This window comes from Microtus pennsylvanicus, chromosome 6, assembly GCF_037038515.1.
Source record: "Microtus pennsylvanicus isolate mMicPen1 chromosome 6, mMicPen1.hap1, whole genome shotgun sequence".
NCBI classification, from domain to species: domain Eukaryota; kingdom Metazoa; phylum Chordata; class Mammalia; order Rodentia; family Cricetidae; genus Microtus; species Microtus pennsylvanicus.
Window position 1 is genome coordinate 106,587,597 of NC_134584.1, and position 27,823 is coordinate 106,615,419.

The 27,823-nt window shown below is 47.5% G+C and overlaps 2 protein-coding genes across 2 annotated transcripts in view; one reads left to right on the top strand and one right to left on the bottom strand.

The window, feature by feature from the left end:
* Window positions 1-32: 32 nt before the first annotated feature.
* Tsnaxip1 (translin associated factor X interacting protein 1) lies at window positions 33-16,535 on the bottom strand. Its single transcript, XM_075977143.1, has 16 exons — window positions 16,462-16,535; window positions 12,571-12,652; window positions 7,177-7,289; window positions 6,902-7,028; window positions 6,091-6,184; window positions 4,847-5,043; window positions 4,335-4,470; window positions 2,620-2,789; window positions 2,375-2,534; window positions 2,168-2,298; window positions 1,922-2,047; window positions 1,640-1,792; window positions 1,459-1,568; window positions 779-905; window positions 573-679; window positions 33-372 (listed from the first exon to the last, which is right to left on the bottom strand). Exons 1-16 carry the CDS (start codon window positions 16,503-16,505, stop codon window positions 126-128), a joined length of 2,124 nt encoding a protein of 707 aa, XP_075833258.1. The 5' UTR covers window positions 16,506-16,535; the 3' UTR covers window positions 33-125.
* Window positions 16,536-17,075: 540 nt separating this feature from the next.
* The window catches only part of Ranbp10 (RAN binding protein 10), a 61,327-nt gene continuing 50,579 nt past the window's right edge, over window positions 17,076-27,823 (top strand). Inside the window, exons 1-2 of the mRNA XM_075977145.1 lie at window positions 17,076-17,337; window positions 18,089-18,200. Of these exons, the coding sequence (XP_075833260.1) occupies window positions 17,103-17,337; window positions 18,089-18,200 (347 nt within the window). The 5' untranslated portion in view covers window positions 17,076-17,102. The remainder of the gene's footprint in view (window positions 17,338-18,088; window positions 18,201-27,823) is intronic.

A 27,823-nucleotide genomic window follows, 5' to 3' on the forward strand; every position in this document is an offset into this window, starting at 1 on the left:
CCAGATCCTCTTCCCTCATACCCCAACACTTTCCAGCACAGCCTGGAAAATAGAAATTTAGACAAAGAATTGTATATTGGAAGGTAGCAACGTTAAAGAACTTAAGTTGCCCATGGGGGGTTCTTCTAGCTTGCTTGCTCTGGCTCTCGTGGTGGTCCTACACGTTTGGTGTCTGCCATCCGAAGCCGGTCAAGTGCAGTCTCAAGTTGTACCACGATTTCCTCCTGCTGCTTCTCATCTTCCTCCAATGGCAGTTCTGCCACAGGGAGCTGGAAGGCCTGGCTTAGGTAGGTACTCAGCACCTGCTTGTCCAGGCTAGGATCAATGTTTGTCAGGGCCACACGCATCTTCAATAGGCTCACCTCATCAGTTCTGTCCCACGAGGAAAGAAAGACAGGTTTATAGGTCTGAGCTCTTTGTACCCTGACTCTGAGGTGCCCACTCTTCTGTCAGGTTTGAGTAGTTTGTTGCACAGGGAGACTCAGGCTCCTGAGATGCTATCTGATAGGGCTTGTCCCACCTATAGGACTTGCCAGTAGCTGAGCAGGATTTCGGGGCCCAGGGTCACTCACTGATCTAGGCCCAGATCCTGCTTCAGTTCTTGTAAGTATGCATCCTTTTCGTTGTCATACTGTTCCCACAGCTTTTGCACAAATGGCTCACTCTGGCCCTCCTCATCCTATGGGGTGGGGTATGGGAGAAGGCAGAGTGAGGCCATATTAACTGTAGTTTAAATAAGACTAAGGAAGGGACTAGCGAGTTATGTGCCCCCACCCACCTCAGTAAACAATATCCGGTAGTTGAGCACTTCTGTACTGCTGATGTCAGGACTCCAGCCTGCTGTCTCCATTAGCTCCTGAATTTGCTCTTCCTTCTTGAGAGGAAAGGTATTCTTGAGGATGGTGCTATTAGGAGAGTAAGAATTCCAACAGGGCCTGATTGATGGAGGCTATCTACTCACCTCCCATCCCTCCTGGGCCAGCCCCACTAGTATTTCCACAGGTTTTTTTTGTTTTTGAGAGTCTTTGAACACATAATCATCTTCCTGCCTTAGCCTCCCAAACTCTTTTGCTGTTTTGATTTTCTTTTAAATTGGTTTTTTGAAAAAGGATCTATTTCTATGTCAATCTGATTAGCCTGGAACTCTCTGTAGATCAGAATGGCCTCCAAATTGCAGAAATCCTCCAGCCTCTGCCTCCCAAGTGCTGGGATTAGAGGCGTGTGCCACAGTGCTTGGCATGTTTTGAAACAGTTTTGTTCTAGGCCTAGAATTAAATGATTCTCCTGCTTTTATTTCTCAAGTTCTAGAATACGGGCATGTGCCACCACCCGTAGAGAGGACAGCAGGCTTTGAGGCTGTGGCCCTTCCTGGGAAGTTCCCCTTTTCCCTGCATACTTGAAAACCTGACCAGCCAAGAGAATGGACTAGAGTTTAGAGTTGCCTGACTGGCCTCTTACCTCAATTGCTCCATGGTTATAAACCCCTCGTTCTGAGTGTCGACATTTATCATCTCCTTGAGCAGCTGGGACATTGTCTCCTTTTGGCTGATGTATACGCTTTCCTTCCTCTACAACAAGAGGAGCAGTTGCTAGTGGGCTGCCATTCTGCCGGGACAAAAGGGCCTAGGCCAAAGCTCACCTTTCCTATCAAGATTGCATAGAAGTGACGCATGACCTCGCTGGAGCGAAAGAGCTTGATGTTTTCAAAAATGGTATAAGCCCAGGCCATGGCATCATTGACCCCAAAGCGACGTTCCAGAAAATTGTAGAAGAAATCCGGGAATGACTCTTTCTGTAGAATAAGAATACTTGGTCAGGGTGTCCCAGATTTGATTAGCCCCACCCTGCTCCCTACCACCTTGAGGGAACTCCTTAAAGGAGTCTGGATCTAAAGGCTACATAGACGTCAGTCAGAGCTGACCTGCTCTTCTGCAAACCGTTCCTTCCAGGCATCCTCAAGGAGATGTATCACCTCCTTCTTGGTTGGCTTCTTGTTCTCCACAGGGCCATCAAACCGAAGGAAAGTAGGGATAGAGTCCCGATAGCCCTGAAAGGCAGGTGTTAACTCACGACTGGACCTCTCTGTTGCCCTGTGTCTAAACAGGAAAAGAGCCCCAGATAGTTCCCCCAGAATCTTAAGTAACCTCTGGCTCAGTGACTCCCCTACCAGACCAGGGAAGAAGTCTTTCTCCCGAAGCAGAGCATTGCCAATCTCCTCCAGCAGCACGTCCACCAGCTGGTCACTGTTCTTTCCTTCAGCCAGCATAATCCAGCGTTCTGGACCCCCCGCAATGACACCTGCAGATGGGGAGAGGAGGCTAGAACCCAGCCCATGTCCCGCAGCAGGCGCTGGTGCCCCGGCAACCATCATTACTTTCGCATTTGGTCCAGTCAGGTCGAGGTGTGGAGGTGCGCTGGATCTCCTGCAGCTCGAAGTGGAACTGGTCCCGCTCCTTCAGCGTGCTCACATGCAGCTGAAGCAGTAACTCATGTTCCTTCCGGACCTCTTCATAGTCTGCTCGCAGGCTTTCCAGCTGCAGGCAAGAGCATTGATGGTCCTAGCTACCCACCTGTCTGAGCACACCCATGTCAAACCCTACCTGCCCACCCCACCAGCACCTGCTCTTGAAGATCCGTGTTGGTCTTCTCCAGCATTTCAAAGTCTCTCCTGGGCACCACGTCTCCAAAGTTGGCTTTCATGGTGTTGAGTTCCATCTGGGTGCGGGTCAGGTCTTGTCGGGTCATCTTCAGTGCCAGTGTTAGTTTCACAGGATCCTCTCCCCAAACACCTGCCAGGGTCCCACCAGTCTGTCACCCTGGCTCTGGGCCTTGTACCCAGGATTAGGTTAAATATTGCTTTGGGCATGCCCTCTTTGAATAGAGTGGCCTCCATAGGCTCATATGTTTGAATACTTGATCCCAACTTGGCGGAACCATTTGAGAAAGATTGAGAGGTACGGCCTTGTTGGAGGAGCTGTGTCACTGGGGGCAGCTTTGAGGTTTCAAAAGACTTTGTGTCATTCTCACTGTGTTATCTGCTTCCTGCATGTGGATCTGTATATGAACTCAACTGCTGCTCTAGTGCCATACCTGTCTGCTTACTGCCAATGCTCCCTGCCATGATGATAGACTAATATCCCTTTGGAACTCTAAGTCCCAAAGAAATCCTTCTAGCTGAGTGCTGGGAGCTCACACCTTTAAGCTCTTTGAAGGCAGAGGCAGCCAGATCTGAGTTTGAGGCCAGACTGGTCTACAGAGTCCAGGATGGCCAGGGCTACAAAGAAAAACCTTGCCTCAAACAAAGAAAAGAAAAAGAAGGTGGTGGCGCACGCCTTTAATCCCAGCACTCAGGAGGCGGAGGCAGGTGGTTCTCTGTGAGTTTGAGGCCAGCCTGGTCTACAAGAGCTAGTTCCAGGACAGGCACCAAAAAAGCTATGGAGAAACCCTGTCTCGAAAAATCAAAAAAAGAATGCCAGGCGGTGGTGGTGCACGCCTTTAATACCAGCACTTGGGAGGCAGAGGCAGGTGGATCTCTTGTGAGTTCGAGGCCAGCCTGGTCTACAACAGCTAGTTCCAGGACAGGAACCAAAAAAGCTATGGAGAAACCCTGTCTCGAAAAATCAAAAAAAGAAAGAAAGAAAGAAAAAAAAGAGAGAGAAAAGAAAAAAGAAATCCTTCCTTCTATAAATTGCCTTGGTCTCTGTGTTTTATCACAGCAATAACTAGTATACCTCCTTCTCTGCTTGGGATTCTTTGGGAGTTAAGTAGAGAAGCCCAGGACCTGTGGTGCCAGGCTTCACTTGCCCACAATCTCAGCTTCCAGCAGTGTTAAAGTTTCCTACTTTATTCTGTGATTTTTCAGTCTAGTTTAAAAGATCCACAGCCAACTGGGTGGTGGTGGCCAGTGTTTAATCCCAGAACTCAGGAGGCAGAAACAGGCAAATCTGTGTTTGAGACCAGTTTGATCTACAGAGCGAGTTCCAGGGCAGGTTCAAAAAGCAGCAGAGAAATTCTATCTCAAAAAACTAAAAAAAGATCCACAGCCTCAGGTAGCGGCCCAGGCCTCTCCTACCATCAATGGACACAGGATAATAAGATATTAGAGGGGCTCAGAGGTTAAGAGCACTGGCTGCTCTTCCAGAGGTCCTGAGTTCAATTCCCAGCAACCACATGATGGTTCATAACCATCTGTAATGAGATCTGGTGCCCTCTACTGCTTATAGGATATATATAGGCAGAATACTATACATAATAAAATAAATAAAAAATAAGATATTAGAAATGTAAATGGTGACAGACATCAGTGCCTCAGATGAGGCCCTGGCTTGGATTACCTGGGGACTGGGCTAGTGACATGTCTTCTCGTTGGTATCGTAGCTCATTCAGGTCCCCAATGAGAATCTTACGGGCATCTCGCTCAGTAAGGTAGCGAAGGTACTCCTCAGCCAAGCTCTTCCTCAGTTTAGCCACCTGGGGGTGGGGTGGGGTGGAGGTATATGACAGTACTCAGTGAGCTTAGAGCCCTCATTGGCAGCTCACCACGACAGGGTGTGGCTACTGCTTGGCAGTCTCCTGAGCTTTGGAAAAGGAAAGTGACCGTGCCTGAGAACAGAGCAAGATGCCAGTGCTTCAACCCATGGAGAGTTTGCTGGCACTTAGAGGCACACTGGAGTCTGCTGAGCACTGCAGCAGGGCACAATGAAAATAGTAGGGGCGCTCAGGGGTGGTGATGGCTTCTCCATCCAGGCAGAAGCATAGATGGGGTTAGGGATCACATCATCAGCACACCAGGCTACAGGTAGAGCAGAAACTTAGGGGCTCAGCATTAATTACCACTTCCATTCACCTCACTCTGCAATGAGATCTTCTCCTCGTTCTTTTTATCAATGAGTTTTAGCAAATTCATCTTCTCTTTCTTGAGCTGGGAGATTTCGTACCTCTCCTCAGCCCTCATGGCCAGGATCCGTTCACTGCAGTCCTCATTCGTAGTGACGATCTTGGCCTTCAGGGGTTCCAGGGCCTGAATTTTCTCCCTTTGGTGGGCTAAGCAAAAACAGGCAGGTGTGGTGGCACACACCTGTAATCCCAGTACACAGGAGGCAGAGACCAGGAGGATCTCTGAGTTTAGGCCAGCCTGGTCTACAAATTTAGCTCCAGGACAACCAAGACTACACAGAGGGACCCTGTTTCAAAAAACCAAATACAAAGCCGGGCGGTGGTGGCACACACCTTTAATTCCAGCACTCGGGAGGCAGAGGCAGGCGGATCTCTGTGAGTTTGAGGCCAGCCTGGTCTACAAGGGCTAGTTCCAGGACAGGAACGAAAAGCTACAGAGAAACCCTGTCTCGAAAATCAAAAAACAAAATAAAACAAAACAAAAAAACCAAATACATAAAAAGACAAGTAGAAAAGCTCTTTGGGGGACACAGAATAAACAGCCAGGGGTCACAGATCCTAAGCTGTATGTGTGGGGTTTGCCTGCATGTGTGTCTGAAAACCGTGAGCCTGGTGCCTGCAGAGACCAGAAGAGGAGGTCAGATCCTCTGGGAATGGAGTTACAGATCATTGTTAACTAAAACGTGGGTGCTGAAGTTTGAACCCAGGTCCTCTGGAAGGACGGCTACTGCTGTCCTCTTAACTGCTGGACCATCTCTCCAGCGTCAACACACACTTGTTTTTAAAGGAGGGCAGAGGACAGGGATAGAGAGCCACGGTAGAATGCTTGATTATTATGTGTGAGACACTGGGTTCAATCTCCATCCAGTCATGCAAATGAAAAAAACAAATCAGAGGCTGAGTCATGTTGGGGGTCAGGATGTCACCCGTGGAGAGGCTCAGGAACATGGGTTCTGTAGCTGTAACCAGCTTCGCACTGTCTGAACAGACCAGGGAGCCTTCCCAGAAGGACATACTCGCCTAGGATCCCTTCTGTTTACCACAGATTGCCTTGCCGTCCCTCTAAAGAGTAGAAAAGGTTGAGACATGCAAAAAGTGGCCTGAAAGATCAGTTATTAGTAGAGAATCAAAAAGTCAGAATAGGATACTCTGTGTTCATTCCAGCTGGGGCCCGGAAAGGAGCTGCAGTCTTACCCAGCATCACCTCATACGCATTCTTGATGGAGGACAACAACGGCTTGTATGTCTTGAAATCCTCTATGAAGAACTCAAAGATCTCCCTGTAAGGCTGGCATTAAAAAAAGGACCTTATCATTTCCTGGCCCATAACCCCCACACTCAGTGGGCTCAAAACTGTTTCCGTATGAGTAACCTATATCTGGCCAGGCACCACGTCTTAATACCAATGGAGCTGGAGAGGAGGGACAGGGACAGGGACAGGCAACCCATCACTGTGGGCCAAATATGCCATTCTGCCTGAGATGACTTTGTCTGCCCAGTCAGCTTCTTGCCAACCAGATCCTGTATCCATTAGTCTCTCACTTGTAGCCCCTCTCTACACCAAGGACCTGTGGGAACAGGATGTTGAAGATTCTAGCTTGATGTTCTGAACTCAGAGTGGAAGAGCATATTCTCCTTTCCAACTTAGATGCAGAAAGACTGCATGTGGTGTATGTGTGTGTGCCCAAAGCCCGGCACATGGTCCACACTCAGTAAATGCTTTGGTCATATCTAGGCCAGAAGTCTGCGATTCCTTTCCATTAGTATTGACTCCCTCTCTAGCGTGTACCAGAGTCTGGACTACATCTAGCCTGGCCATTCTCTCTCTGTTTCTGGGCTTCTGGTTGTTGCCATCGGGCCGGAGGCTCTGTCATAGTGCATTCCTCCTTCCAAAGAGGAATAGTTAGAAGATGGAGGGCCCCTTTTCCCTGGGAAGGTCTGAGTTACTCAGTTCTGATGCACGAGTTTCTCTTCACCCTTGCCATGTTTGGTCTGTGGCTCTGACCTGCAGCCTCAGCTCTTGTGCAGAATCCGTGCCCAGGTCCAGCAGGAGGAGCTCCTTGCGCAGGTAGTTCTCTAGTTGCTCCAGGTACCTGGGCTTGGAAGTGCCCAGGGGCTGCTGCTGCCAGCTACTGCAGAGGATGGTGGGCTGAGATGTCACTAGCACCCCATGGGTCCTCGTAGTCTTGGTCTGGGGCCGCAAACTCCACTAAGCTATATGTCCTGAACCAATGCCTGATCTAGACCAGCCCATCCCCCATCCGGGGGGCCCTGGCTTACCTGGCTCGCTTCCGGCAGTCCTCGGAACAGGGCTTTCGTTTATGGAGAATCGTCTGGCCACTCGCGTATGTTGGCCATGGGGATAGGTGGCCGCCAATGGATAACTGCAAGGGCTTAAGGAAGGGACAGCTGAGGTTACTATGGCAACATTATTCCTCCTTCCCTTTTTGGTATTGTTGAGGACAAGACAGAACTACCAGAACTATCTCACATTTTAAGTATAGACTGTACTACTACACAGCTCCTTTTTTTTTTTTTTATTTTTCAAGACAGGGTTTCTCTGTAGCTTTGGAGCCTGTCCTGGAACTAGCTCTTGTAGACCAGGCTGGCCTTGAACTCACAGAGATCCACCTGCCTCTGCCTCCAGAGTGCTGGGATTAAAGGAGTGCGCCACCACCACCTGGCCACAGCTCCTTTTCTGATCTGCATCCCTCCACCCACACCACACACACACATACCACACACATACACCACACCACACACACACACTTTTGCTATACAGCCCAGCTAGCCTTATACTTGATACCTTCACAGGTCTGGGTCAGCATTCTCAGCTATACAAACATCTTTAAATGTGGTCTATAATTAGGACTGTGGACTTTTGGTTACAGACAGGATTAAATCTTAAATCTTCCTTATTAGCAGTGTGACCATAGGCTTAACTGCACTGAACTTCAGTCTTTTCATTTGCAAAGTAGAGATAATAGGAGTGGCCATCCCAATGCACTGAGGCAAGAATGCCTTGAGAAAATATAGCACGTAGCTTATACACTGCAGTGCCTGCAGAACCCAGGAGACAGGAGTTATCCTCTCCTGGATGTAAGTCAGCGAGCACTGAATGCCTGTACTGTAAAAAACGAGAATCCTGAAGAGCCCCAGTCCCTGCCTCTGGGCATAGCGTAGCTGAAGAGACAGGAGAGGAGGGCACACCTAGATGGACAAGACAGATAGAACTACACAGATGTAACAAATGGAGCCTGGAAGGAGATTGGGTTGTGTCCCTTAGGGGAGGGGGAAACAGGTGAGGGTCCCCTGGTGAATGGGACTTCATTTGAACCAGTAGCAGATGCATGTGGTAGGAACATGGGTTTATCTCTTCAGATCTTTTCATGAAACACGGCATAGAAAAATATGATAATCTAATCCAGTCAATCCTAGAAAAAAACCTTCCTGAGTGAGGTAACCCAGACTCAAAAAGACAAACATAGTATGTACTCACTCATAAGTGGATATTAGATATAAAGGAAAGGATAACCAGATTACAATCCACAGCTGCAGAGACACTACAACCTCCTTCCAGTAATTGCTGGAACCAGATGCAGAGATCCACAACCAAGCACCAGGCCAAAGCCAGGGAATCCAGTCAAAGGGAGGGAGGAGGGGATACAGGAACAAGGAAGGTCAATACCACGATGAAGAAATCTATAGGAACAGTAGAATCAAGGTCGTGGAAACTCGTGAATTCTTGACAGACAGCTGTGGAGCCTCCCTGTGACTGAACTAGGCCCTCCCTATGTGGGAGTCAGTTGTGAAGCTTGGGCTATCTGAGGGGCTCCTGGCAGTAGGACAGGATCTATCCCTGGTGCAGGAACTAGCTTATTATAGCACATTCCCTATGAGGGGATGCCATGCTCAGATAACACAGATGGGAGGGGCTTGGTCCTGCCCCAACATAAGGTACCAAACTGTGTGGACTCCCCATGGGAGCCCTTAACTGTTGGGAGGAGAGGATGGGGAGGTGGGATGGGAGAGAGGCAAGGGAAGGCAGAAGGAGATGTGGGAGGGAGACCTTTGGTTGCAACGTAAAATGAAATTTATTTATTTATTTTTTGGTTTTTCGAGATAGGGTTTCTCTGTAGATTTGGAGCCTGTCCTGGTACTAGCTTTTGTAAAATGAAATTTAAAAAATTAATTAATCAATTAAAAAAAGATAGAAGCCAGCTCTTCTTAACTGAGTGAATGGGGGAGGGGAGTATTACATTCTTTATGGTATAGAATATTTGTTTAAGGCCGGCGGTGGTGGCGCACGCCTTTAATCCCAGCACTCGGGAGGCAGAGGCAGGCGGATCTCTGTGAGTTCGAGACCAGCCTGGTCTACAGAGCTAGTTCCAGGACAGGCTCCAAAGCCACAGAGAAACCCTGTCTCGAAAAACCAAAAAAAAAAAAAAAAAGAGTATTTGTTTAATGATGCAAAGATGTGTTCTGTTCTTTTATGTTGTATTTGCTTAACTTTGTAAGGCTGTATCACTTTGCCTGCCTAAAACACCTGATAGGTCTAATAAAGAGCTGAATGGCCAATAGAGGCAGGAGAGAGAAATGGGTGGGCTGTGGGTCAGAGAGAATAAATAGGAGGAAAACTCTAGGGAAGAGCTAGGAGTGAGAAGAGGAGGAGAGGAAGAGGGACGCTAGGGGCCAGCATGAAGTCACACAGCCAGTCATGAAGTAAGGAGGAAAGAAAGGTATAAACAATAAAGAAAGGCAAAAAACCCAGGGACAAAACATGGTGAAAGGAAACAGGATAATTAACGTTAGAAAAGCTGGCTAGAAGCCAGGCTGTGGTGGTGTACATCTTTAATCCCAGCATTTGGGAGGCAGGTGGATCTCTGTGAGTTTAAGGCCAGCCTGGTCTACAAGAGGTTGTTGGTCCAGGACAGGCTCCAAAGCTACAGAGAAACTTTGTCTTGAAAAAAACCAAAACAAAATAGAAAATCTGGCTAGAAACAAGCCAAGCTAAGGCCAGGTATTCATAAGTAAGACTAAATCTCAGTGTATTTATTTGGGATCTGGGTGGCAGGCCTCCAAAGATTAAAAAAGAAAGAAAGAAAGCAAGCAAGAAAGAAAGAATGAATGAAAGAAAGAAAACTACAATACCTCCCCTCCCCCAGGCAGGGTTTTTCTGTATAGCTTTGGAGCCTGTCTTGGAACTTGCCCTGTAGAACAGGCTGGCCTCGAACTCAAGAGATCCGCCAGCATCTGCCTCCCAAGTGCTGAGATTAAAGGCCTGCGCCACCACCACTTGATTTCAGGAAGAAAAAAAAATTATTAACTAAAAGTAAGGGAAAACGTTTAGGTGGGGAGGGGTGGGATGTGGAAGTAATAAAAGTACAACTTCTTCATGTGGTGGCTCACACCTGAAATGCTAGCTCTGGGGAGGCTAAAGCCCACTGTGAGGTTGTGGGCCAGTGTAGGCCGTGGAACCCGAGTCTGTCTCAACAGAGGACGAACTTTTTACACGGTTGGTGGTGGTGCCCTGTAGTCCCAGCACTCCACTGTCCCATGAGTTTGAGGCCATGGTGTCAGACGTCAGACTGTCTCAAAACAACAAAATGTGTGTGTGTGTGTGTGTGTGTGTGTGTGTGTGTGTGTGTGTGTGTGGTGGGGACCCCAGGAGACACCTGGGCCTCAATCTTGATGAGTCTGGAAAGTGTTTCAGATTTTCAAATGGACAGTAAATGAATTCTCTCCTTTTTCAGCTGAAGAAATTGTAGGCCCCCTTTGACTTGCACAGGTGAATGAAAACTGGGCCTCTCTCCAGGGTTTTTAGCTGCTGCTGAAGGCCCAAGGGTTGTTGCTAGAACTCAGCTTTTCTGGCTCTTTGTTTCCCCCTGCAGGTCAAAACTGGAAGGTGCCCCACTTCCTGGTAATGGCGGGAGAAACATCCCCCTCTGGCGGCCAAGCCCAGAATTGAACTGGAACGGGCCTTAACATAGCGGTTCTCAACCTGTGTGTCGCAATGCTCTCACTGGGGTTGCCAACGACCATGGGAAAACATAGAGATATACATTACGATTCAAAACAGTAGTAAATTTACAGTTATGAAGTAGCACTGAAAATAATTTTATGGTTGGGAGTCACCACAACATGAGGAACTGTAATAAAAAGGTGGCAGGATCAGGAAAGCTGAGAACCACGGCTTTACTGTGGCTGCACTTGTCTCTACAGGGTTCACATTGTCCTCTTTCCTTAGAGAGGGGCCTGGTCTTGGCAGTTCCCAGTTTCATAGAGTGTATGACCTATGTATGCTTCCAAATCCTCCCCAAGGAACGCATTCACACAGCGCCAATACACTGCCCACAGTGTTCCTTTGTCAACTAAAGCAATAAATTTGCTCAAATATATGTATGTGTGTGTGTATGTATAACCGCAAAGGTCAGACGAGAGTATCGGCTCTTCCAGAAGAGCAGTTACATTCATGAAAGTGTTCGGAACAGAGCCCAGGTTTTCTGCAAGAGTAGCAAGTGCTCTTAACCACTAAGGCACCCACTCTAGCCCCATCAAATACGATATTTTTCCCTCTGAGACGTGAACAGTGGTTATTTGTTATCTGAACTACAACAATCCTATGGTCCAATCAGCAAAAGCTTCAAAGTGGGGCGAGGCTATAGCTCAGGGGCAAACACTTGCACGGCAGTGTTCGGTCCAAGGTGCTAAAGAAGAAAATTTGAAAAAAACTAAAAGGCCGGGCAGTGGTGGTGCAGGCCTTTAATCCCAGCACTTGGGAGGCAGAGGCAGGCGGATCTCTGTGAGTTCGAGACCAGCCTGGTCTACAAGAGCTAGTTCCAGGACAGGCTCCAAAACCACAGAGAAACCCTGTCTCGAAAAACCAAAAAAAAAAACAAAAAAAAAAAACTAAAATACTTAGTAAGGTAAGAAGGCAGTGTTAATTCTTATACAATTTTTAAAAAAGGGGTCTTAAAGGGACTAAAGTGGTGGTGGCGCATGCCTTTAACCTCAGTACCCTACCCGGAAAGGCTGATCTGAGTTCGAGGCCAGCCTGGTCTACAGATTAAGTTTCTGGATAACAAGAGCTACACAGAGAAACCCTGTCTCGAAAAACCAAAAACTAAACCCAACCAAAACAAACCAACTTGTAGCAATTTTCCTCGGCATTTCCAGGGCTGAATTACAGGTGTGAGTAGTCGCTGTGCTTGGTCTACACAAAAATCTTAGCGAGGAGGAGTGAGGAACTCAGAACCAAAACACAGCAGAAAAATACCCAGTGCTCTGCCTTCACCGCTTCTTCATAAGGACCGATGGAACCCAAGCCCTGTACCAGACCTAGGACGATAAGGACAAAAAGACACCACACAGCACTGAAGGACCTCGGCAGGAGCTGTCTCAACCACACCAGCGTTGCGTCTGGTTCACGGCAGGCTTGTGAAGAAAAGCTGAGCTGCTGTTAAGGGAAGGGGCTAAGTCTTTTTTACCCAGGGTTAGTCATGGCCAGCGTTTAGATTAGGGGGAGGAAGCAGTATGTCCTCTCCTCCTCCCCCAAAGCCTGGCGAGCCTGGCATCCGTGAGCCAGCCACGCTCCTCTAAAAGAAACTAGTGTGCTGTAGGCAGAAGACGGGTTGTAGCGGGTGACAAGTACGATTCAAAAAGAGTGGCACTGACCAGTGTTCTTCGTTTCTGAGAGAGCTTGCGTTTCTCAACGCCCTTGGCTTCTGTAGTCCCTCCTGAAGATCGAGTACGTGGTCTGCGTGGACAAGAAGCTGTGATAGGTGACAGAGCCTGTAAAGGGACAAGCTCCCCCAACGGAGATCCACAGGGCATGGGCGCGCCCCCTCACAAGGTTTCTCTGTGTAACCCTGGCTGTCGGAAACTCGCTCTGTAGACCAGGCTGGCTCAAGCTCACAGAGATCCACGTGCCTAGGCCTTCTGACCGCTGATACTGCCTGGCCCCCCCTTCCTTTTTTTTTCTATTTTTTTTTTTTGGTTTTTTAAGACAGGGTTTCTCTGTGGCTTTGGAGCCTGTCCTGGAACTAGCTCTTGTAGACCAGGCTGGTCTCGAACTCACAGAGATCCGCCTGCCTCTGCCTCCCGAGTGCTGGGATTAAAGGCGTGCGCCACCACCGCCCGGCGCCCCCCTTCCTTTTTAAACTATGTGTATGTGTGTGTATTTGTGTGTGAGTCTGAGCATGTGGAAGTATAGGCGCTGGCATGTCCAGAAGAGGGCATTGTTTAATGACTTTTGGGGTCCTGGCATCTGAGGTTTCAAAAGGACCAGCTTTGGGCAAATCATTTAACCTCCTTAAGTCAAATTAATTGTCTCCTAAAGAAACAGACAATTCTTACTCTGTTTCTCATAGTTTTGTAAAGTTTACGTATGAGTGAGATATACCTCAGTGACAGAATATATGTCAGAATATACAGGTTCAATCTCCAATACTGGTTTTTGTTTTGTTTTGTTTTCAAGACAAGGTTTCTCTGTGTAGCCCTGGCTGTCCTGGAACTTGTTCTGTAGAGCAAGCTGGAAGCTGGCCTCGAACTTACTGATATCAGACTGCTTCTGCCTCCCAAGTGCTAGGATGAAAGGCATGTGCCACCACCTCAGGCTTGTTGTTGTTAAAAGACACATATCGGAGAGCAACAAGACACAATGCAACAACTTCATCTGCTTATCGGGTTAAATTAATACCTTTCTCTCAAGATTAGTCACTATGCCAAATTCTGTTTTTAAAGATATATTCATTTATTTACTTATTTTTGAGATGGTTCTTAGTATATATCCTGGGTCACGATAGAGACCAGGCTGGCTTGGTAGTGATCTTCCTCCCTTTATTTCCTGAGCCCTGGGATTACTAGCATAAACCACTGTGCCTGGCTTTTTCCCCCTTTTTTTCTTTCTTTTTTGTTTTTTTGATACAGGGTTTTTCTGTATAGCTTTGGACCCTGTCCTGAAACTCACTCTGTAGACCAGGCTGGGCTCGAACTCACGGAGATCCACCTGCCTCTGCCTCCTGAGTGCTGGGATTAAAGATATGTGCCACCACTGCCCAGCTTTTATCTTTAATTTTTTAAAATATTTATTTATTATGTATACAATATTCTGTCTGTGTGTATGCCTGAAGACCAGACCTCATTATAAATGGTTGTGAGCCACCATGTGGTTGCTGGGAATTGAACTCAGGACCTTTGGAAGAGCAGGCAATGCTCTTAACCTCTGAGTCATCTCTCCAGCCCTTATCTTTAATTTTTGAGAGAAGGTCATACTATGTATTTCAGTATGCTCTTGAACTTGTGAGTCTCCTACCTCATTCTCCTGAGTCATAGAATCACAGGCATACACTAAATGCCTGGTCAAAATTCTGTCTTGATTTTTTTGAGACAAGCTTTCTCTGTGTAGCCTTGGCTGTCCTGAAACTTATTCTGTCGACCAGGCTGGTTTCAAATTCATAGAGGTCCGCCTGCCTCTCCCTCCCGAAAAATTCTGCTCTTGATCATACTGTAACCACCATAAAAGGGAAAATAATTAGGAAAACTATGTAAATCTCTAGAAATCAGGAGAAACTTCCAATTGGAAATGTTCTGTTGGTGATAGTTTGGACATAAAAACTAGATTTAACCAAAATGAAAACCAAGCACACCCAGTAGAGAAACAACCAAAATAGATGCTCATTACTTTATTTATTTTTAATTTCTAAGTACTTTTCTTATTTAAAATTTGTTTGGGGGAGAACCATCCCTGCAGCTCCCTCCAGCCTCTAATTTTTTTTTTTCGAGACAGGGTTTCTCTGTAGCTTTGTTACCTGTCCCGGAACTAGCTCTGTAGACCAGGCTGGCCTTGAACTCACAGAGATCTGCCTGCCTCAGATGCTCAGATCCTCAGTGCTGGGATTAAAGGCGTGCGCCACCACCGCCCGGCTCAGCCTCTAATTTTTTTAATTTCCTCCTTCTATCCCTCCCTCCTTCCCTCCCTCCCTCCTCTCTCTCTCTGCATGTATGTATAATTACACAAGCCACAGTACACAGGGGAGATCAGAGGACTACTTGTTGGGATGAATGTTCTCTTTCCACCACATGGGACTTGGAATCAGACTCGGATTATCAGGCAATCCTTAACGTGATGAGTTATCTCCCAGGCTCTCCCCTTCTTGTTTTCCAAGACAGATTTCTCTGTGTAACCCTAGCTTTCCTGGAACTCACGCTGTAGATTAGGCTGGCCTCAAACTCAGAGCTTCATCTGCCTCTGCCTCCTGAATTCAGGGGCTAAAGGTGTGCCCCACCACTGTCCAGTTAGGCTCCCATCTTTTTAGAGATGATTCACACCGCCCTCAAGGAGTAGTAGAAAATATTTCCATTTCCATCTCAATGGTGGTGAAAACTCAGTTATTTAACTGACTGAAGGGAGTGGTTCCTCAAGAGTTTTTCTTGGTATTGAGTGACTTCCACAGACATTCCACTAAAGTAGCACGTAGGGATATGCGAACAAGAGGAGCAAAACCCAGGGGAGAAGAACCATTCCGTGAGGAAATAGAAAAATCAAAGGTCTCTTTTCTCAGGTTCTGCTTACATTCTGCATGCTAAACTATGATCTGCCCGTTGTGTAGACCCTCATAAGGTCTGGAGGAGAAAACCCACACTGTGTCTCTATAAGGGAAACAGTGTGTCACTACATATAGCTGGAAGAAGAGAATGGTGAATAAATATTTCATATCACCACCAAATCAGCTCACAGAAATTATATTGTGCTTCCTTCCTGTGGAATGAAGATCCTAAGTCTGTTTCATATTCTTTGTGGTTGCTGGGGGATTCAGGACCTGGCACATTCTAGCTACAGCCCCAGCCTTATTACATATATTTTTTTTTCTTTTTTTTGGTTTTTCGAGACAGGGTTTCTCTGTGGCTTTGGAGCCTGTCCTGGAACTAGCTCTGTAGACCAGGCTGGTCTCGAACTCACAGAGATCCACCTGCCTCTGCCTCCCGAGTGCTGGGATTAAAGGCGTGCGCCACCATCGCCCGGCCATATTTTTTTTATAGGTAATAAATTTTCTAGATTATGTTTTGTTGGATAACAGCTCTCTTTTTCAACCTGCTGCCTCTTTCTTGTAGGCTATTTTTTTTCTTTTTCTTTCTTTCTTTCTTTCTTTTTTTTTTTTTTTTTTGCGAGACAGGGTTTCTCTGTGTAGGTTTAGAGCCTGTCCTGGAACTCACTCTGTAGACCAGGCTGGCCTCGAACTCACAGAGATTCGCTTGCCTCTGCCTCTTGAGTCCTGGGATTAAAGGCGTGCGCCACCTCCGGCCGGCTTTAAGACGCTTCTTTTCAATCTTTAGCTAAGATCATGTATCTAACGACAAAGTACGCCTTCACTTTTGGCAGCACGTAACGTTCCTACTGGAGTCTGTCCCAGTTCTATTACAACTGTTTCTGTATCACTGATTCTGTCGCTGGAGCCCTAGCCCAAAGAACAGAGACCAACCGATGGTGCAGCGGTCTGGATCAGTGTCATTTCCCACTCTGGAAGTACTCAAGTCCTCCCCGCCCTCGGCCCGGCCAGGTGCTACCTCGGCTTGGAGAAACTGTAGTAGTGAGTCTCGGGGTTGGCCATGACTTTGGAGCAGAGGCAAAGTAGCTCCGTTGCAGTAGTGTACAGTCCGTTGCCATGGGGACCTGCCCCCAGCGGCCTCCGCGGTGAGGGCGGGGTCACGGACGCGACACGCCTCCAGCCCCCAAAGAGCACGCTGGAGAAAGGCCAAGAAGTAAAGGAAGGTTCGGGCCCGGAGACAGGATGTTCTGAGAACCAATCAGTGCAATAAGTTTGATATCAGATACAGAACTGAGGCAGGAGAATAAATTGAGACTGTGGTCGTGGGAGGTGAGCTTCGAGGCCTGGCCACTTGGCTGGCTGGGAATGGTAGTTTCTAGTGGCTCATAGTCTCCGTTATGCGGGCTTGTAGGTGAGCAGGTTTGTACTACATCTCCCGAAGTTCTCCAGGAACTCGCGTTGGCCTGCTTCTAGAGCGCTCTGTATTGTGGGATATGTAGTCTATTATCTTGCGAAACATAGTTGTGTCCAAAGAAGGGTTCACGGATTCGGACTCAGTTTCCCTACTGCCCTGGGATGCTCATAGGCCATTGGCTGAGTAAGGCAGTTCTTGTTGCACTCCTCCCCGCCCCCAGTGACACAATAGCAGCTCCCTCCAAGATGGCGGCGGCGACGGCAGACCCGGGAGCTGGGAACCCGCAGACTGGGGACTCCTCCGGTGGGGACACAGGGGGCGGGCTACCGTCACCCGGGGAGCAGGAACTGAGCCGGCGCCTGCAGCGCTTGTACCCTGCTGTCAATCAGCACGAAACGCCACTGCCGCGATCCTGGAGCCCCAAGGACAAGTACAACTACATCGGCCTCTCCCAGGGAAACCTCCGTGTCCACTACAAAGGTATCAGCGGGTCTGGTCGCTGGGAGACAATCCAGATTGTTGCAAGGAGGCTGTCACCATCATGTCCCTTTCTTTGCTTGGGTTTTCTGAGTTGGGCCTTTGCCCAGCGGAACGTCCAGAGTAGAGGGATTGGCCAGGCCATGGTTTACCTGCTTCCTTTCCTCTGTCCTGAAACAGCCGACTTTAAGAGAACTACAGTTAAATGTCCTAAACCAGTGTTGGACAAGACCTTCCACTTTAGGGCCTCCCTTCCTGTCCTGAACTGGCTCCAACCTCAGCTAGGCCCTTTACCATGGCTTAGTTTTAGTAATGTTTGCAAAAAGAGGTGGTAACATTCTCACAGGCGGTGCATGGGCTGCCTGCCTGATAGTCTTCCCAGACTGGCCTGGGGGTTGTGTGTAAGTTGTTGGTAGTGATGACTTCCATTTCTGCCACTTCCTTCCCCGGGTTCCAGGCTGGGCCATTTGGATTCTAGGAAGAGAGACAGCAGTGTTCAGAGTCTCACATGTACCTTAGTTGCCTGTGTGTACCCTTGTTTTGTTATGGAGGACAGTATCATGGTCAGGACACTTGGTTGGTCTGGGGAGGAGTTGACCTAAAGGTGGGAGGCTTTTGTGTTTACTCAATTTCTTGGAGAGTACAAGAGCTTCTCTGGCAAAGGAGGACTGAAGTTACCACGGCACAGAGATAAAGGAGGCTTATTTTTTCATTTTTCTGGTGTTGACATTCCTTCTTTGCCTTTTTACATCAGGTCATGGCAAAAATCACAAAGATGCAGCCTCGGTGCGCGCCACTCACCCCATCCCTGCCGCCTGTGGTATTTACTATTTTGAAGTGAAGATTGTCAGCAAAGGAAGAGATGGGTAAGGCCCTCTTTACTCTTACCCCCCCCCCCCTCAACACAGAACTGGTGTTCCCTCTTGTCAGAATTTGAAGTTCCTGACTGATATTAGTGACTGAGGTTGGCCTGTTGACCCACTTGGATCTGGGCTACCTTTCCCCTAAGTGTGAATGTGGTCTGGTTGGTCTAAACAGTGGACATCTCTTTTTTTTTTAAGTATTGTAACTAGATAGTAACAGATCAGGGATATAAGTAACAAGTATACATTAACAATTCAGAGGCCAAATGGGGTTTCCCCTGCTAGCATGTGGTGTTTCTGACTTCCCTCCTTTTGAGGTTGAGGTTCTTTTTTTATGGCATTTAGTCATGTAGAGGCATCAGTAAACTTCAAAGGAATACTAGAGTCTGTGTAGCATTCATCAAAGCTGTGGTGGCCACTGTCATCTGGATAAACAGTGTACGCATGGTCAGAGTCAGGTGACCTTGCTGCTCATAAACTTGTTTTTCAGTCCAGGGACTTGAACACCAGTTGGACCAGCTTTAGGAAGGTCTTATTAAAGTCAGTATTAGGGAGACTCCCTATTTTAGGGTGACTTAAGCAGACACAAGGCATCAGAGGGAACATCTTTTCTTCTTGCTTTTTCGAGACAGGGTTTCTCTGTGTAGCTTTGAAGCCTGTCCTGGAACTCGCTCTGCAGAACAGGCTGGCCTTGAACCTACAGAGAACCACCTGCCTCTGCCTCCCGAGTGCTGGGATTAAAGGCGTGCGCCACCACTGCCCGGCTCATCGTCCTGCGTCTTCCTTATTCTCCCGGTCTCCTTTTCCACTAGTAATTGTAATAAAACAGGTGTTCAAGCTATAATGTGACTATAACTATCTTGGGACAGGCTTTTTAAATCAGACCTTAGGTTTGTTATGGGAAATTTTTGCAAATCCTGCCAATGACATTCGTATGGACCTGAGTGTGTGTTTTTGAACATTTGGGATAATTTTTTCTCCTAACTGTATCCCTTGTGTTGTGTGCAAAATGCCAGGTTTAGGAACTGAGACTGAACTGAGTGTGATGATGCAGGCCCTTCAACCCAGCACTCAGGAGGAAGAAGTAGGCATAGCTCTGTGAGTTTGAGGCCAGCCTGGTCTACAGAGAGAGTTGCAGGCCAGCCAGACCCTGTCTCAAAACAAAAAGCAAAAATGAAGCTGAGTCTGGGGAAGGACTGTTGGGATCAGAACCTCCCTGCTTTCTCAGTGACTCTGTGGCTTCCCAGCCAAGTAGGACTCTGAGCATGGGCACATCCTGGGGCTTGTCTCTTCATTGTCGTCCTGGGAAGTCAGTAAGCATCTAAACTGCCTTTAGCCTTAACGTTCAGTGACTTTAGAATTTTCGTCCTGGGAAGCTGTTGCATCTTTAGCTTTCATTTCCATCTGCTTCATTTGCAGATGGGAAACTTACATTTTGGAAGACTTAAGAACTTTTTAATATTTTTTTCCACCATCTGGTAGAACATATCTAATGTGTTTAAACCAGTATCAATGAGAATAACCTCTTAAAACAAACACCTCAAATACAGTTACAGTGTAGACTGAGATGCTGGTATTGGACTCGACATTACCGAGGAGACAGGGGCATATTTCTTAAACTCATAGGGAGGAAAAAAATGTGTCTTCTCTGTAGCCATTTTTCATAGATAAGGGCTGAGCTAGTGAGAAACAAGGGGAGTGTTTAAACTTAGAGATCTGGATTCCTTTAACTGGCCTTTTAAATTTCTTTTTTTTTTTTTTTTTTTTGGTTTTTCGAGACAGGGTTTCTCTGTGGTTTTGGAGCCTGTCCTGGAACTAGCTCTGTAGACCAGGCTGGTCTCGAACTCACAGAGATCCGCCTGCCTCTGCCTCCCGAGTGCTGGGATTAAAGGCGTGCGCCACCACCGCCCGGCTGGCCTTTTAAATTTCAATGGCTCTAGAGAAGAAAGCTCTGTGTGCGACCGCACGACTGTGGTGTTATCTACAAGTCTAAAAACAGTGAAAGCCAGGTGTGGTGGTGCACGTGCTAGTCACGGGACTCTAGAGGCTGAGGCAGGTGGGTCTCTCTGAGTTTAAAGCCAGACTGGTTTATATGGCAAGTCCAGGACCAACCGCTGCATAATGAGACCTTGTTTCAGTGAAATGAGGAGTATCTTTCTCTGCTTCTTTCCCCAGCATTTTTTTCTTTTCCCTCTTTAAATAACAAAGTTTCGTATATTCCAGCCTGGCTTATAACTTCTTAAGTGGCCAAAGGATGATCTTGAACTCATGGTCCTCCAGCCTTCACTTTCCCAATGCTAGGATTACAGATCTATGCTACCCCACTTGGTTTATTTAGCACTGGGAATTGAACCCAGGGATTCATACACACTAGGAAGCCCTCTGCCAATGGAGTGACGATCTTGTGCCCTAGTCTCAGTATTTTTGCATATGGCGAATACAGTTGTTGAATTAGTCTGGAAGCCTCAATCGTATAAAGGTCATGTGTGTCTGTAGCGGCTTGCTTCAGTTGACAGACAGCTAAAGTAGTAAGCTGGTGAGAGAGTATGTGACTGGCTCCCCACAGCTACTTTCTGGAATCCTTGAAGGCTTTTTGTTTTTTTTCAGTTGTTGGTATGAGCCACGCAGTATAGTTCAGATTTGTTTTTTGAGGAAGCCAACAGAAGTTGTAGGACAGGCAGACCCTGACTCTTCCCCATCAGCGTTGGAGATAGATTTCTGACCCAGGTCTGGGGGACAGGCAGACATCAACTCCTCCCCATCAGCGTTGGAGATAGATTTCTGACCCAGGTCTGAGGGACAGGCAGACATCAACTCCTCCCCATCAGCGTTGGAGATAGATTTCTGACCCAGGTCTGGGGGACAGGCAGACATCAACTCCTCCCCTTCAGCGTTGGAGATAGATTTCTGACCCTCAGCATTAGCTGTAGCTATTGGCTTTGTAGCCTTCTCTCTTGTCTCATTTGAGCCTCATAGCATCTCTAGAAAATGGCTGGGGTAAATGGTGATAAACTTGTTTTGTGGGTGAGTCCTTGAGCTATTTGGTGGCCTGCCCTGGCTGCAGGGCTTGCGACGTGCAATAGAATAGCCTAACCTGTCAGATGTCCTTGCCTGATCCCAGACACGTGCCTGAGCTGTTGCTGACTTTTCGCAGTGGGACTGCTATTGCATTCCTTCTCTGGGCTAGTGTGCAGGAACAGCCTGCTGGATCTGCAGGGTCACAATGTCAAGGGACAGGACTGACATGTACACACTGAGGCTAGAGAAGCAGGGCATGCTGTGTGCTAGCCTTGACTGACTTCTCCCATTGACTCTGTAATCTTGTTTGTCTGTAGAGTTGTGTGTTCCTAAGGTATTTATGAGTCCATTTTTTGTTGTCATGGTTGATTTAAGTGATTTTATGATTTTACTTTTAGTTACATGCATGTGTGTGTGGTTGGGTATGTGCATGTGAGCAGAATATGATGACAGATCCCCTGGACCTGGAATTACTGTGACCTGCCTGACGTGGTGCTGGGAATGGAACTCAGGTCAGGTCCTCTGGAAGAGAGAGCACTGATGCTCTTGTTGACTCAGGGCTTTCTCTAGCCCCTCACAGAAGGTTTTGTTTCTTTGCTTTAGGTGGTGGTTTGTTTATTTGTTTGTTTGGGTTTTTTTTTTAAAGATTTATTTATTTATTTTTGTTTACAGTGTTCTGTCTGCATGTACGCCTGCAGGCCAGAAGAGGGCACCAGATTTCATTACAGATGGTTGTGAGCCACCATGTGGTTGCTGGGACTTGAACTCAGGACCTCTGGAAGAACAATCAGTGTTCTTAACCTCTGAGCCATCTCTCCAGCCCCTGGTTTTGTTTTTTTGAGACAGGGTTTCTCTGTGTAACAGCCCTAGCTGTCCTGGATCCAGCTCTTGTAGGCCAGGCTGGGACAAAGATCCGCCTGCCTCTGGCTCCCAAGTACTGGGGTTAAAGGTGTGCATAACACCGCCTGACTGGGTGGGGATTCTTTTGAGACAGTTTTGGTTTGTACAAACAAGTGTCTCCTAAGTGCCACAGAAAGGCTTATTTCAAGGGGCTTATAGAGTTTTTCTTTTCTTTTTCTTTTTTTCATCCCGATGTGCCAAATATAAGAGAGCAGAAGCAAAGCCAGCAATAGATCAGCCTTGTCCACAGGGAGCCTATGGCCTACTCAGTGGAGAGTGGACCTGAGAAGAGCCCTTCGTAAGAGGAGGCAGAGCTTGGGCACTGCAGCGAGGGATGAGTAGGAGTTCCCAGGAGGCACTACCCATGGATCCATGAGTCTTGTGGGTAATTAGCTCCATGCCAGGGTGCGGGGCTTTTTGGCCTCTTCCCCTTTAGGAGGGAGGACTCTGTAGAAGGAGCTAAGAGCTTGGCATAGATTGTTTGGCTTTGGCTGGATTTTGTCAAGTCATCAGAGTTGTGAACCGTGGGAGCAGGTCTGATAGGGTGAGGAGATGTCTCAAGCCCTGCCAGGGCTGCCCCTAGGAGATAAGGAGCATGTGGGTTGGCCTTTCCAGAAAGTTAAGTAGTCACTTTATGGACCTGTGGGTGTCCCCAGCTTTTAGTGATGACACATGGAGGGTGTGGCTGTCCTGGCTGACAGATGCTTCAGTGTGACCCTCAAAATAGACTGTAACATCATCCTGGTGGCAGAGGCCTCCTGACATGTGATGGGTGACTCTTCCCAAGAAGAGCAGACTTAGCCTAGAGAACTAGGTAGTGTAGGGAGAGGTGGGGTTCTCTTTAGTGAGGGCCCCAAATAGGTTACAGTCAACCAACTCTTGCTTGCTCCATCATGTAGCAGAACACTCACTCATTCACGCCACACACCAGGATGAACACTCATTGTCTGTCCTAGGTATGGGCTCCAGGAACACAGACACAAGGCCTTTCTAGAGACAAGAGGGATACACCCCTGTGTGTGACCTCACAGGGGCAGAGAAATTGTTAGCCCATGGTATGTGCCCTAGCTGGGTGGCCCTGAGGTTTTGTTTCCTTCTACCCCCCTGCGTTTAGGGGATGCTTCATAGAAGAGATGGTGACGAACAGTGGGAAGAGCAGCTGGGATGCTCAAGGGGAACAAAGTGAGAAGCAGATGCTTCGAGCAGAAGACACACAGATGTGTAGGCTGGCCTAGGGATGGTGACTTATGCTTGTAATCCTAACACTCATGTGGCAGAGGCAGGAAGATTGGCTTCAAGGCTAGCCTGGGACTATACAGAGAGTCCATGCTTGTTTGGGGAGAAACAATATTTGGGGCCAGGACTGAAGGACTGAGTAAGTAAGGGCCAAATGGAAAATCCCTTGTGTATTGTGGCCAAAGATTTTGGACTTTGTTTTGAGGGCAGTTGTGTGTACAGACTCTGGCTAGGGCAGAAGACACCGCCATCTGGTCTACCAGGCCTCTGCTCAGAGTTCTGTCCTTCACCTAGAATGTGATTTTCTTCTCGAGTGGTCCTTTCAAAGCGAGAATGACTCTCTGCTTATACTGTAATTGTGTGGTGGTTGATTTTGCCAGCTCCTCTTTCAAAGCCATCCAGGCATTTCGGTCTCATGAGTTAGGGTCACCCAAGTCTAGAGACAGCCAGCAGCTGGGCCTCTCATTTGGGTCTCTGTGCATGGTTCAGGGCTGTTGAAGCTCCGTGTTTGTCTGCGGTAGTGGAGTCCTGTTGTCCCTGAGCACCCCAAAGCGGGGTCAGGGGGAGGACTACAAGTGACTGCTGAGCTTTAGGCTGCATCTTTCCTCGAGTTCTAAACAAGGTGCTGTTTCCTGTGATATGGAAATACGTGGGCTATGGAGCCTCCTGGGGTGATACATAACTTACTTATATTGTGGGTGGAAACTAGTTTGGGTATCTTGGGGTGTAGCTCTGGCATGGGTTGAGAAAGCTGAAACCACTTTCCTGGAGGGGACTCCCTGCTCATTTCCAGTTGCCATCTCCATCCAGCTATGAGCTCAGCATGGGGAGCATGGCACTTTTTGTTTTTATTTTTTTTTTTCAAGACAGGGTTTCTTGTCTGTCTTGAACTAGCTCTGTAGACGAGGCTGGCTTTGAACTCACAGAGATCTGCCTGCCTCTGCTCCCAGGTGCTGGGATTAAAGGCGTGCGCCACCACTGCCTGGCAGCACTTGAATTTTTTAGGTTACTATTTATTTTATTTTCATGTTTGTGTGTGTGTGTGCGCGCATTACACCACATGTGTTGAAGTCAGAGGACAACTTAAAAGAACAGGTTCTCGTCCACCATGTGAGTCCTGGGGATGGAACGCTCATCAGACTTTTCAGCAAGCTCCTTTACAAACTGAGCCATATCACTGCCCCATGGGTGATGGTGGTAGTGGTTGTTTTTTTGTTTGTTTGTTTTCTCTTTTGTGTTTTTGGAGACAAGGTCTGGGCTATGTGGCCTTGGCTGGCCCAGACCAAGCTATGTAGACCAGGCTGACCTCAAACTCATAGAGATCCATCTACAGCACCATACTCTGGCCCCATGGGTTCTTTATAAGTTAAATCTTACTTAGTCAAGGGTCAGCCTCTAGGGAAATTCCTAGGAGAAATTCCTATACTCTCCTCCTCACATCCCCGTTGCTTCTTTGGTCTCTGGAATGCTTGGTTTATTTCTGTAGATGGGTTGGTACAAAAGGGAAAATCCCAGTTAGAGGGGAAGCCACGGTTTGTCAGGCTGAGCAGAGAGCATGAGTTTAGCAGAACACTGGAAAAGAGTGGGGTCCTGAGGAGGTCTGTGTGTGGTCAGGGGGCAAGTTGGAAAGAAGATGCGTATCTGAGAGGAGAGAGAGCTGATGATCTCAGTGCAAGGATGTCTCTTTGATCCTCTGAATCCATACAGAATGTCTTCATAGCTCCAAGACTGCCAGTGTTTTGGTTGTGACCAACTTGTGGAGTCATGGCTGATTTCCGGACTGGAGGACTTGGTGATAGAGCCTATCTGTCCCCAAGATGTCAGAATAAGATGCCCTGGACTGTGTAGGAATTTGGAATGGGCTAAGAAAGTTCTTCCCACTGCTCTCTTGCCTCTCTCCTTGTCTTAGAAGGCATCTTGAGATCTCAGGAAATTTTAGGACAGTGTGCTGGCTAGTTTCCTATCAACTCGACACAAGCTAGAGTCATCTGAGAGGAGGGAACTTCAACTGAGAAAAAGCCTCCATAAGATCAGGCTGTAGGCAAGCCTGTAGGGCATTTTCTTTTTTTTTTTTATCTTTTTTTTAATTTTTAATTTTTTTCATGTGCATTGGTGTTTTGCCTGCATGTATGTCTGTATGAGGGTGTCGGATCCCCTGGAGCTGGAGTTACAGTTGTGAGCTGCCATGTGGGTACTGGGAATTGAACCTGGGTCCTCTGGAAGAGCAGCCAGTACTCCTAACCACTGAGCATCTTCTTAAATAGTGATTTTTGGGGAAGAGTCCAACCCATTGTGGGTTCTGTTAGAAAGCAGACTGAAGCTAGGACGGGTGGCCTTTAATCCCAGCACTCTGAAAGCAGAGGCAGGTGCATCTCTGTGAGTTCAAGGCCAATCTGGTCTATAAAATGAATTCCAGGACAGGCTCCAAAACTATGTGAAACCCTGTCTTGAAAAAAACAGACTGAGGAAGCCATGGGGAACCAGTCATAAGCAGCACTATGTCCGTGGCCTCTGTGTCAGCTCCTGCCTCCAGGTTCCTCCTTTGTTTGGGTTCCTGTTCTGAATTTCTTCAGTGATGAACAGTGATTTGGAAGTGTGAGCCAAATAAACCCTTTCCTCCCCAAGTTGCTTTGGTCCTGATGTTTCATCAGCAGTAGTAACCCTGACCAGGACAGTCAGGAATGACAAATGTCAGGGCTCAAATACACCCCTAGACCCTCACCTTCCGGGACATACATGGATAACAGCATCCATTCTGGTCCAAACAGAGCCCCAGGATTTTATTTAATTAAAGTATACTAGGGAGTTGAACTTATTTGATCACATTTTGAACATGAGATGAAATCCACCAGCCTCGGGGCAGAGGTGATTGGAGGTAAGAAGCAGACAGCAGAGAAAGGGTAGCTGTGTCTAGATGGTCCGAGGGCTCAGGTTTTCTCTCTTCCAGGACAGTGCCAAGGTAGAGCTGTACCAAGAAGAGCAGAGGGGCAGCTTGTTTGCATTCTACTAACAAAGTCAAATCTCACTTACAAGTTGAGAGTCAGTCCGTAGTTGGCATGTGCCATTTTTATACAGTGTCTGGTGTCATTAGGTCTGTGGTGCTGGCTGCTTATCAGTGGTTATATTCATTTTTTTCTTATAGTTTATTTAACTTTATTTTTATGTGCATTGGTGTGAATGTATCAGCTTCCCTGGAACTGGATCTTCAGACAGTTGTGAGCTGCCATGTGGGTGCTGGGAATTGAACCGGGGTCCTCTGGAAGAACAGTCAGTGCTCTTAACTGCTGAGCCATCTCTCCAACCCCCTTGTTTATTTTTGAAACAGGATTTCTCTAACAGCCCTGGCTGTCCCCAGAACTTGCCCTGTAGACCAGGCTTGCCTTGAGCTCAGAGATCCACCTGCTTCCTGAGTTAAAGTTCCTGGGATAAAGGCGTGTGCCACTACCTCCTGGCAAGACTTGTTTTCAAGACTGTTGACCATTTAGAGAAGGAGTCCAGGGGCTGGATAAATGGGTCAGAGGTTAAGAGCACTGGCTGTTCTTCCATGGGTCCTGAGTTAAATTCCCAGCGCCCACATGGTGGCTTACAACCATCTATAATGGGATCTGATGCCCTCTTCTGTCACGCAGGCATACATGCAGATAGAATACTGTATACATAATAAATAAATCTTTTTAAAAAACAAAAAAAAAGCAAAAGAAGAAGAGGAGCCCATGCCTAGAGTCATCTATACCCTTAGCCACCTTTCTCTACGGACATCTTGACTGAGGCCTTTTTGTGTTCTGGATTACAGCCCCCAATAGTGCTGGGGCCTATCATGCCCTCCTCTAAGTGAGCTGCATGACTTCCTGGCAGTGGGCTATGGTTGCTGGAGGAACAAAATGCACATAGTAGTTGGTGCCATGATGGTCTGTGGTTTTGAGTGGGCTCATCAGACTATGAAATGAAATCCCCGGTGCCAAATATTAGCTCTCATTTCAGACCTAGTTCGTGTTTTATAGCCACTGCCCTAGAGTCTTCTCTGTTATTGAAGCCGTTGATTTCTTTTATCTGGGGCAAGCTCTAATAGGAAGAAGATTGCCAGTCTGATGAGCCGTGGCTGATCAAGATGAAACTGTCAGGTGATTCCCCAGAGCTCTTTGGAGAGCTGGACTTTTGTTTTTTATTTTTCAAGACATAGTTTCTCTGTGAAGACCTGGCTGTCCTGGAACTCACTCTGTAGACCAGGCTGGCCTTGAATTCAGAGATCTACCTGCCTCTGCCTCCCCAGTACTGGATGCAAAGGCATGATGCTTGAAGCCAGGCCTTTTTTTTTTTTTTTTTTTGAATTAGAGAAGATAGACTCAGTTTCCCACGGCTCCCAAGAGCCGTCTCGGTACCAAGGGTCAGGCCTTTTGTTTCTTCCTTTGTATCACTTCCTACCAGAGCTATCCTATTAATAGAACTTTTAAGTCTAAAGCCTTGAAGTCCTA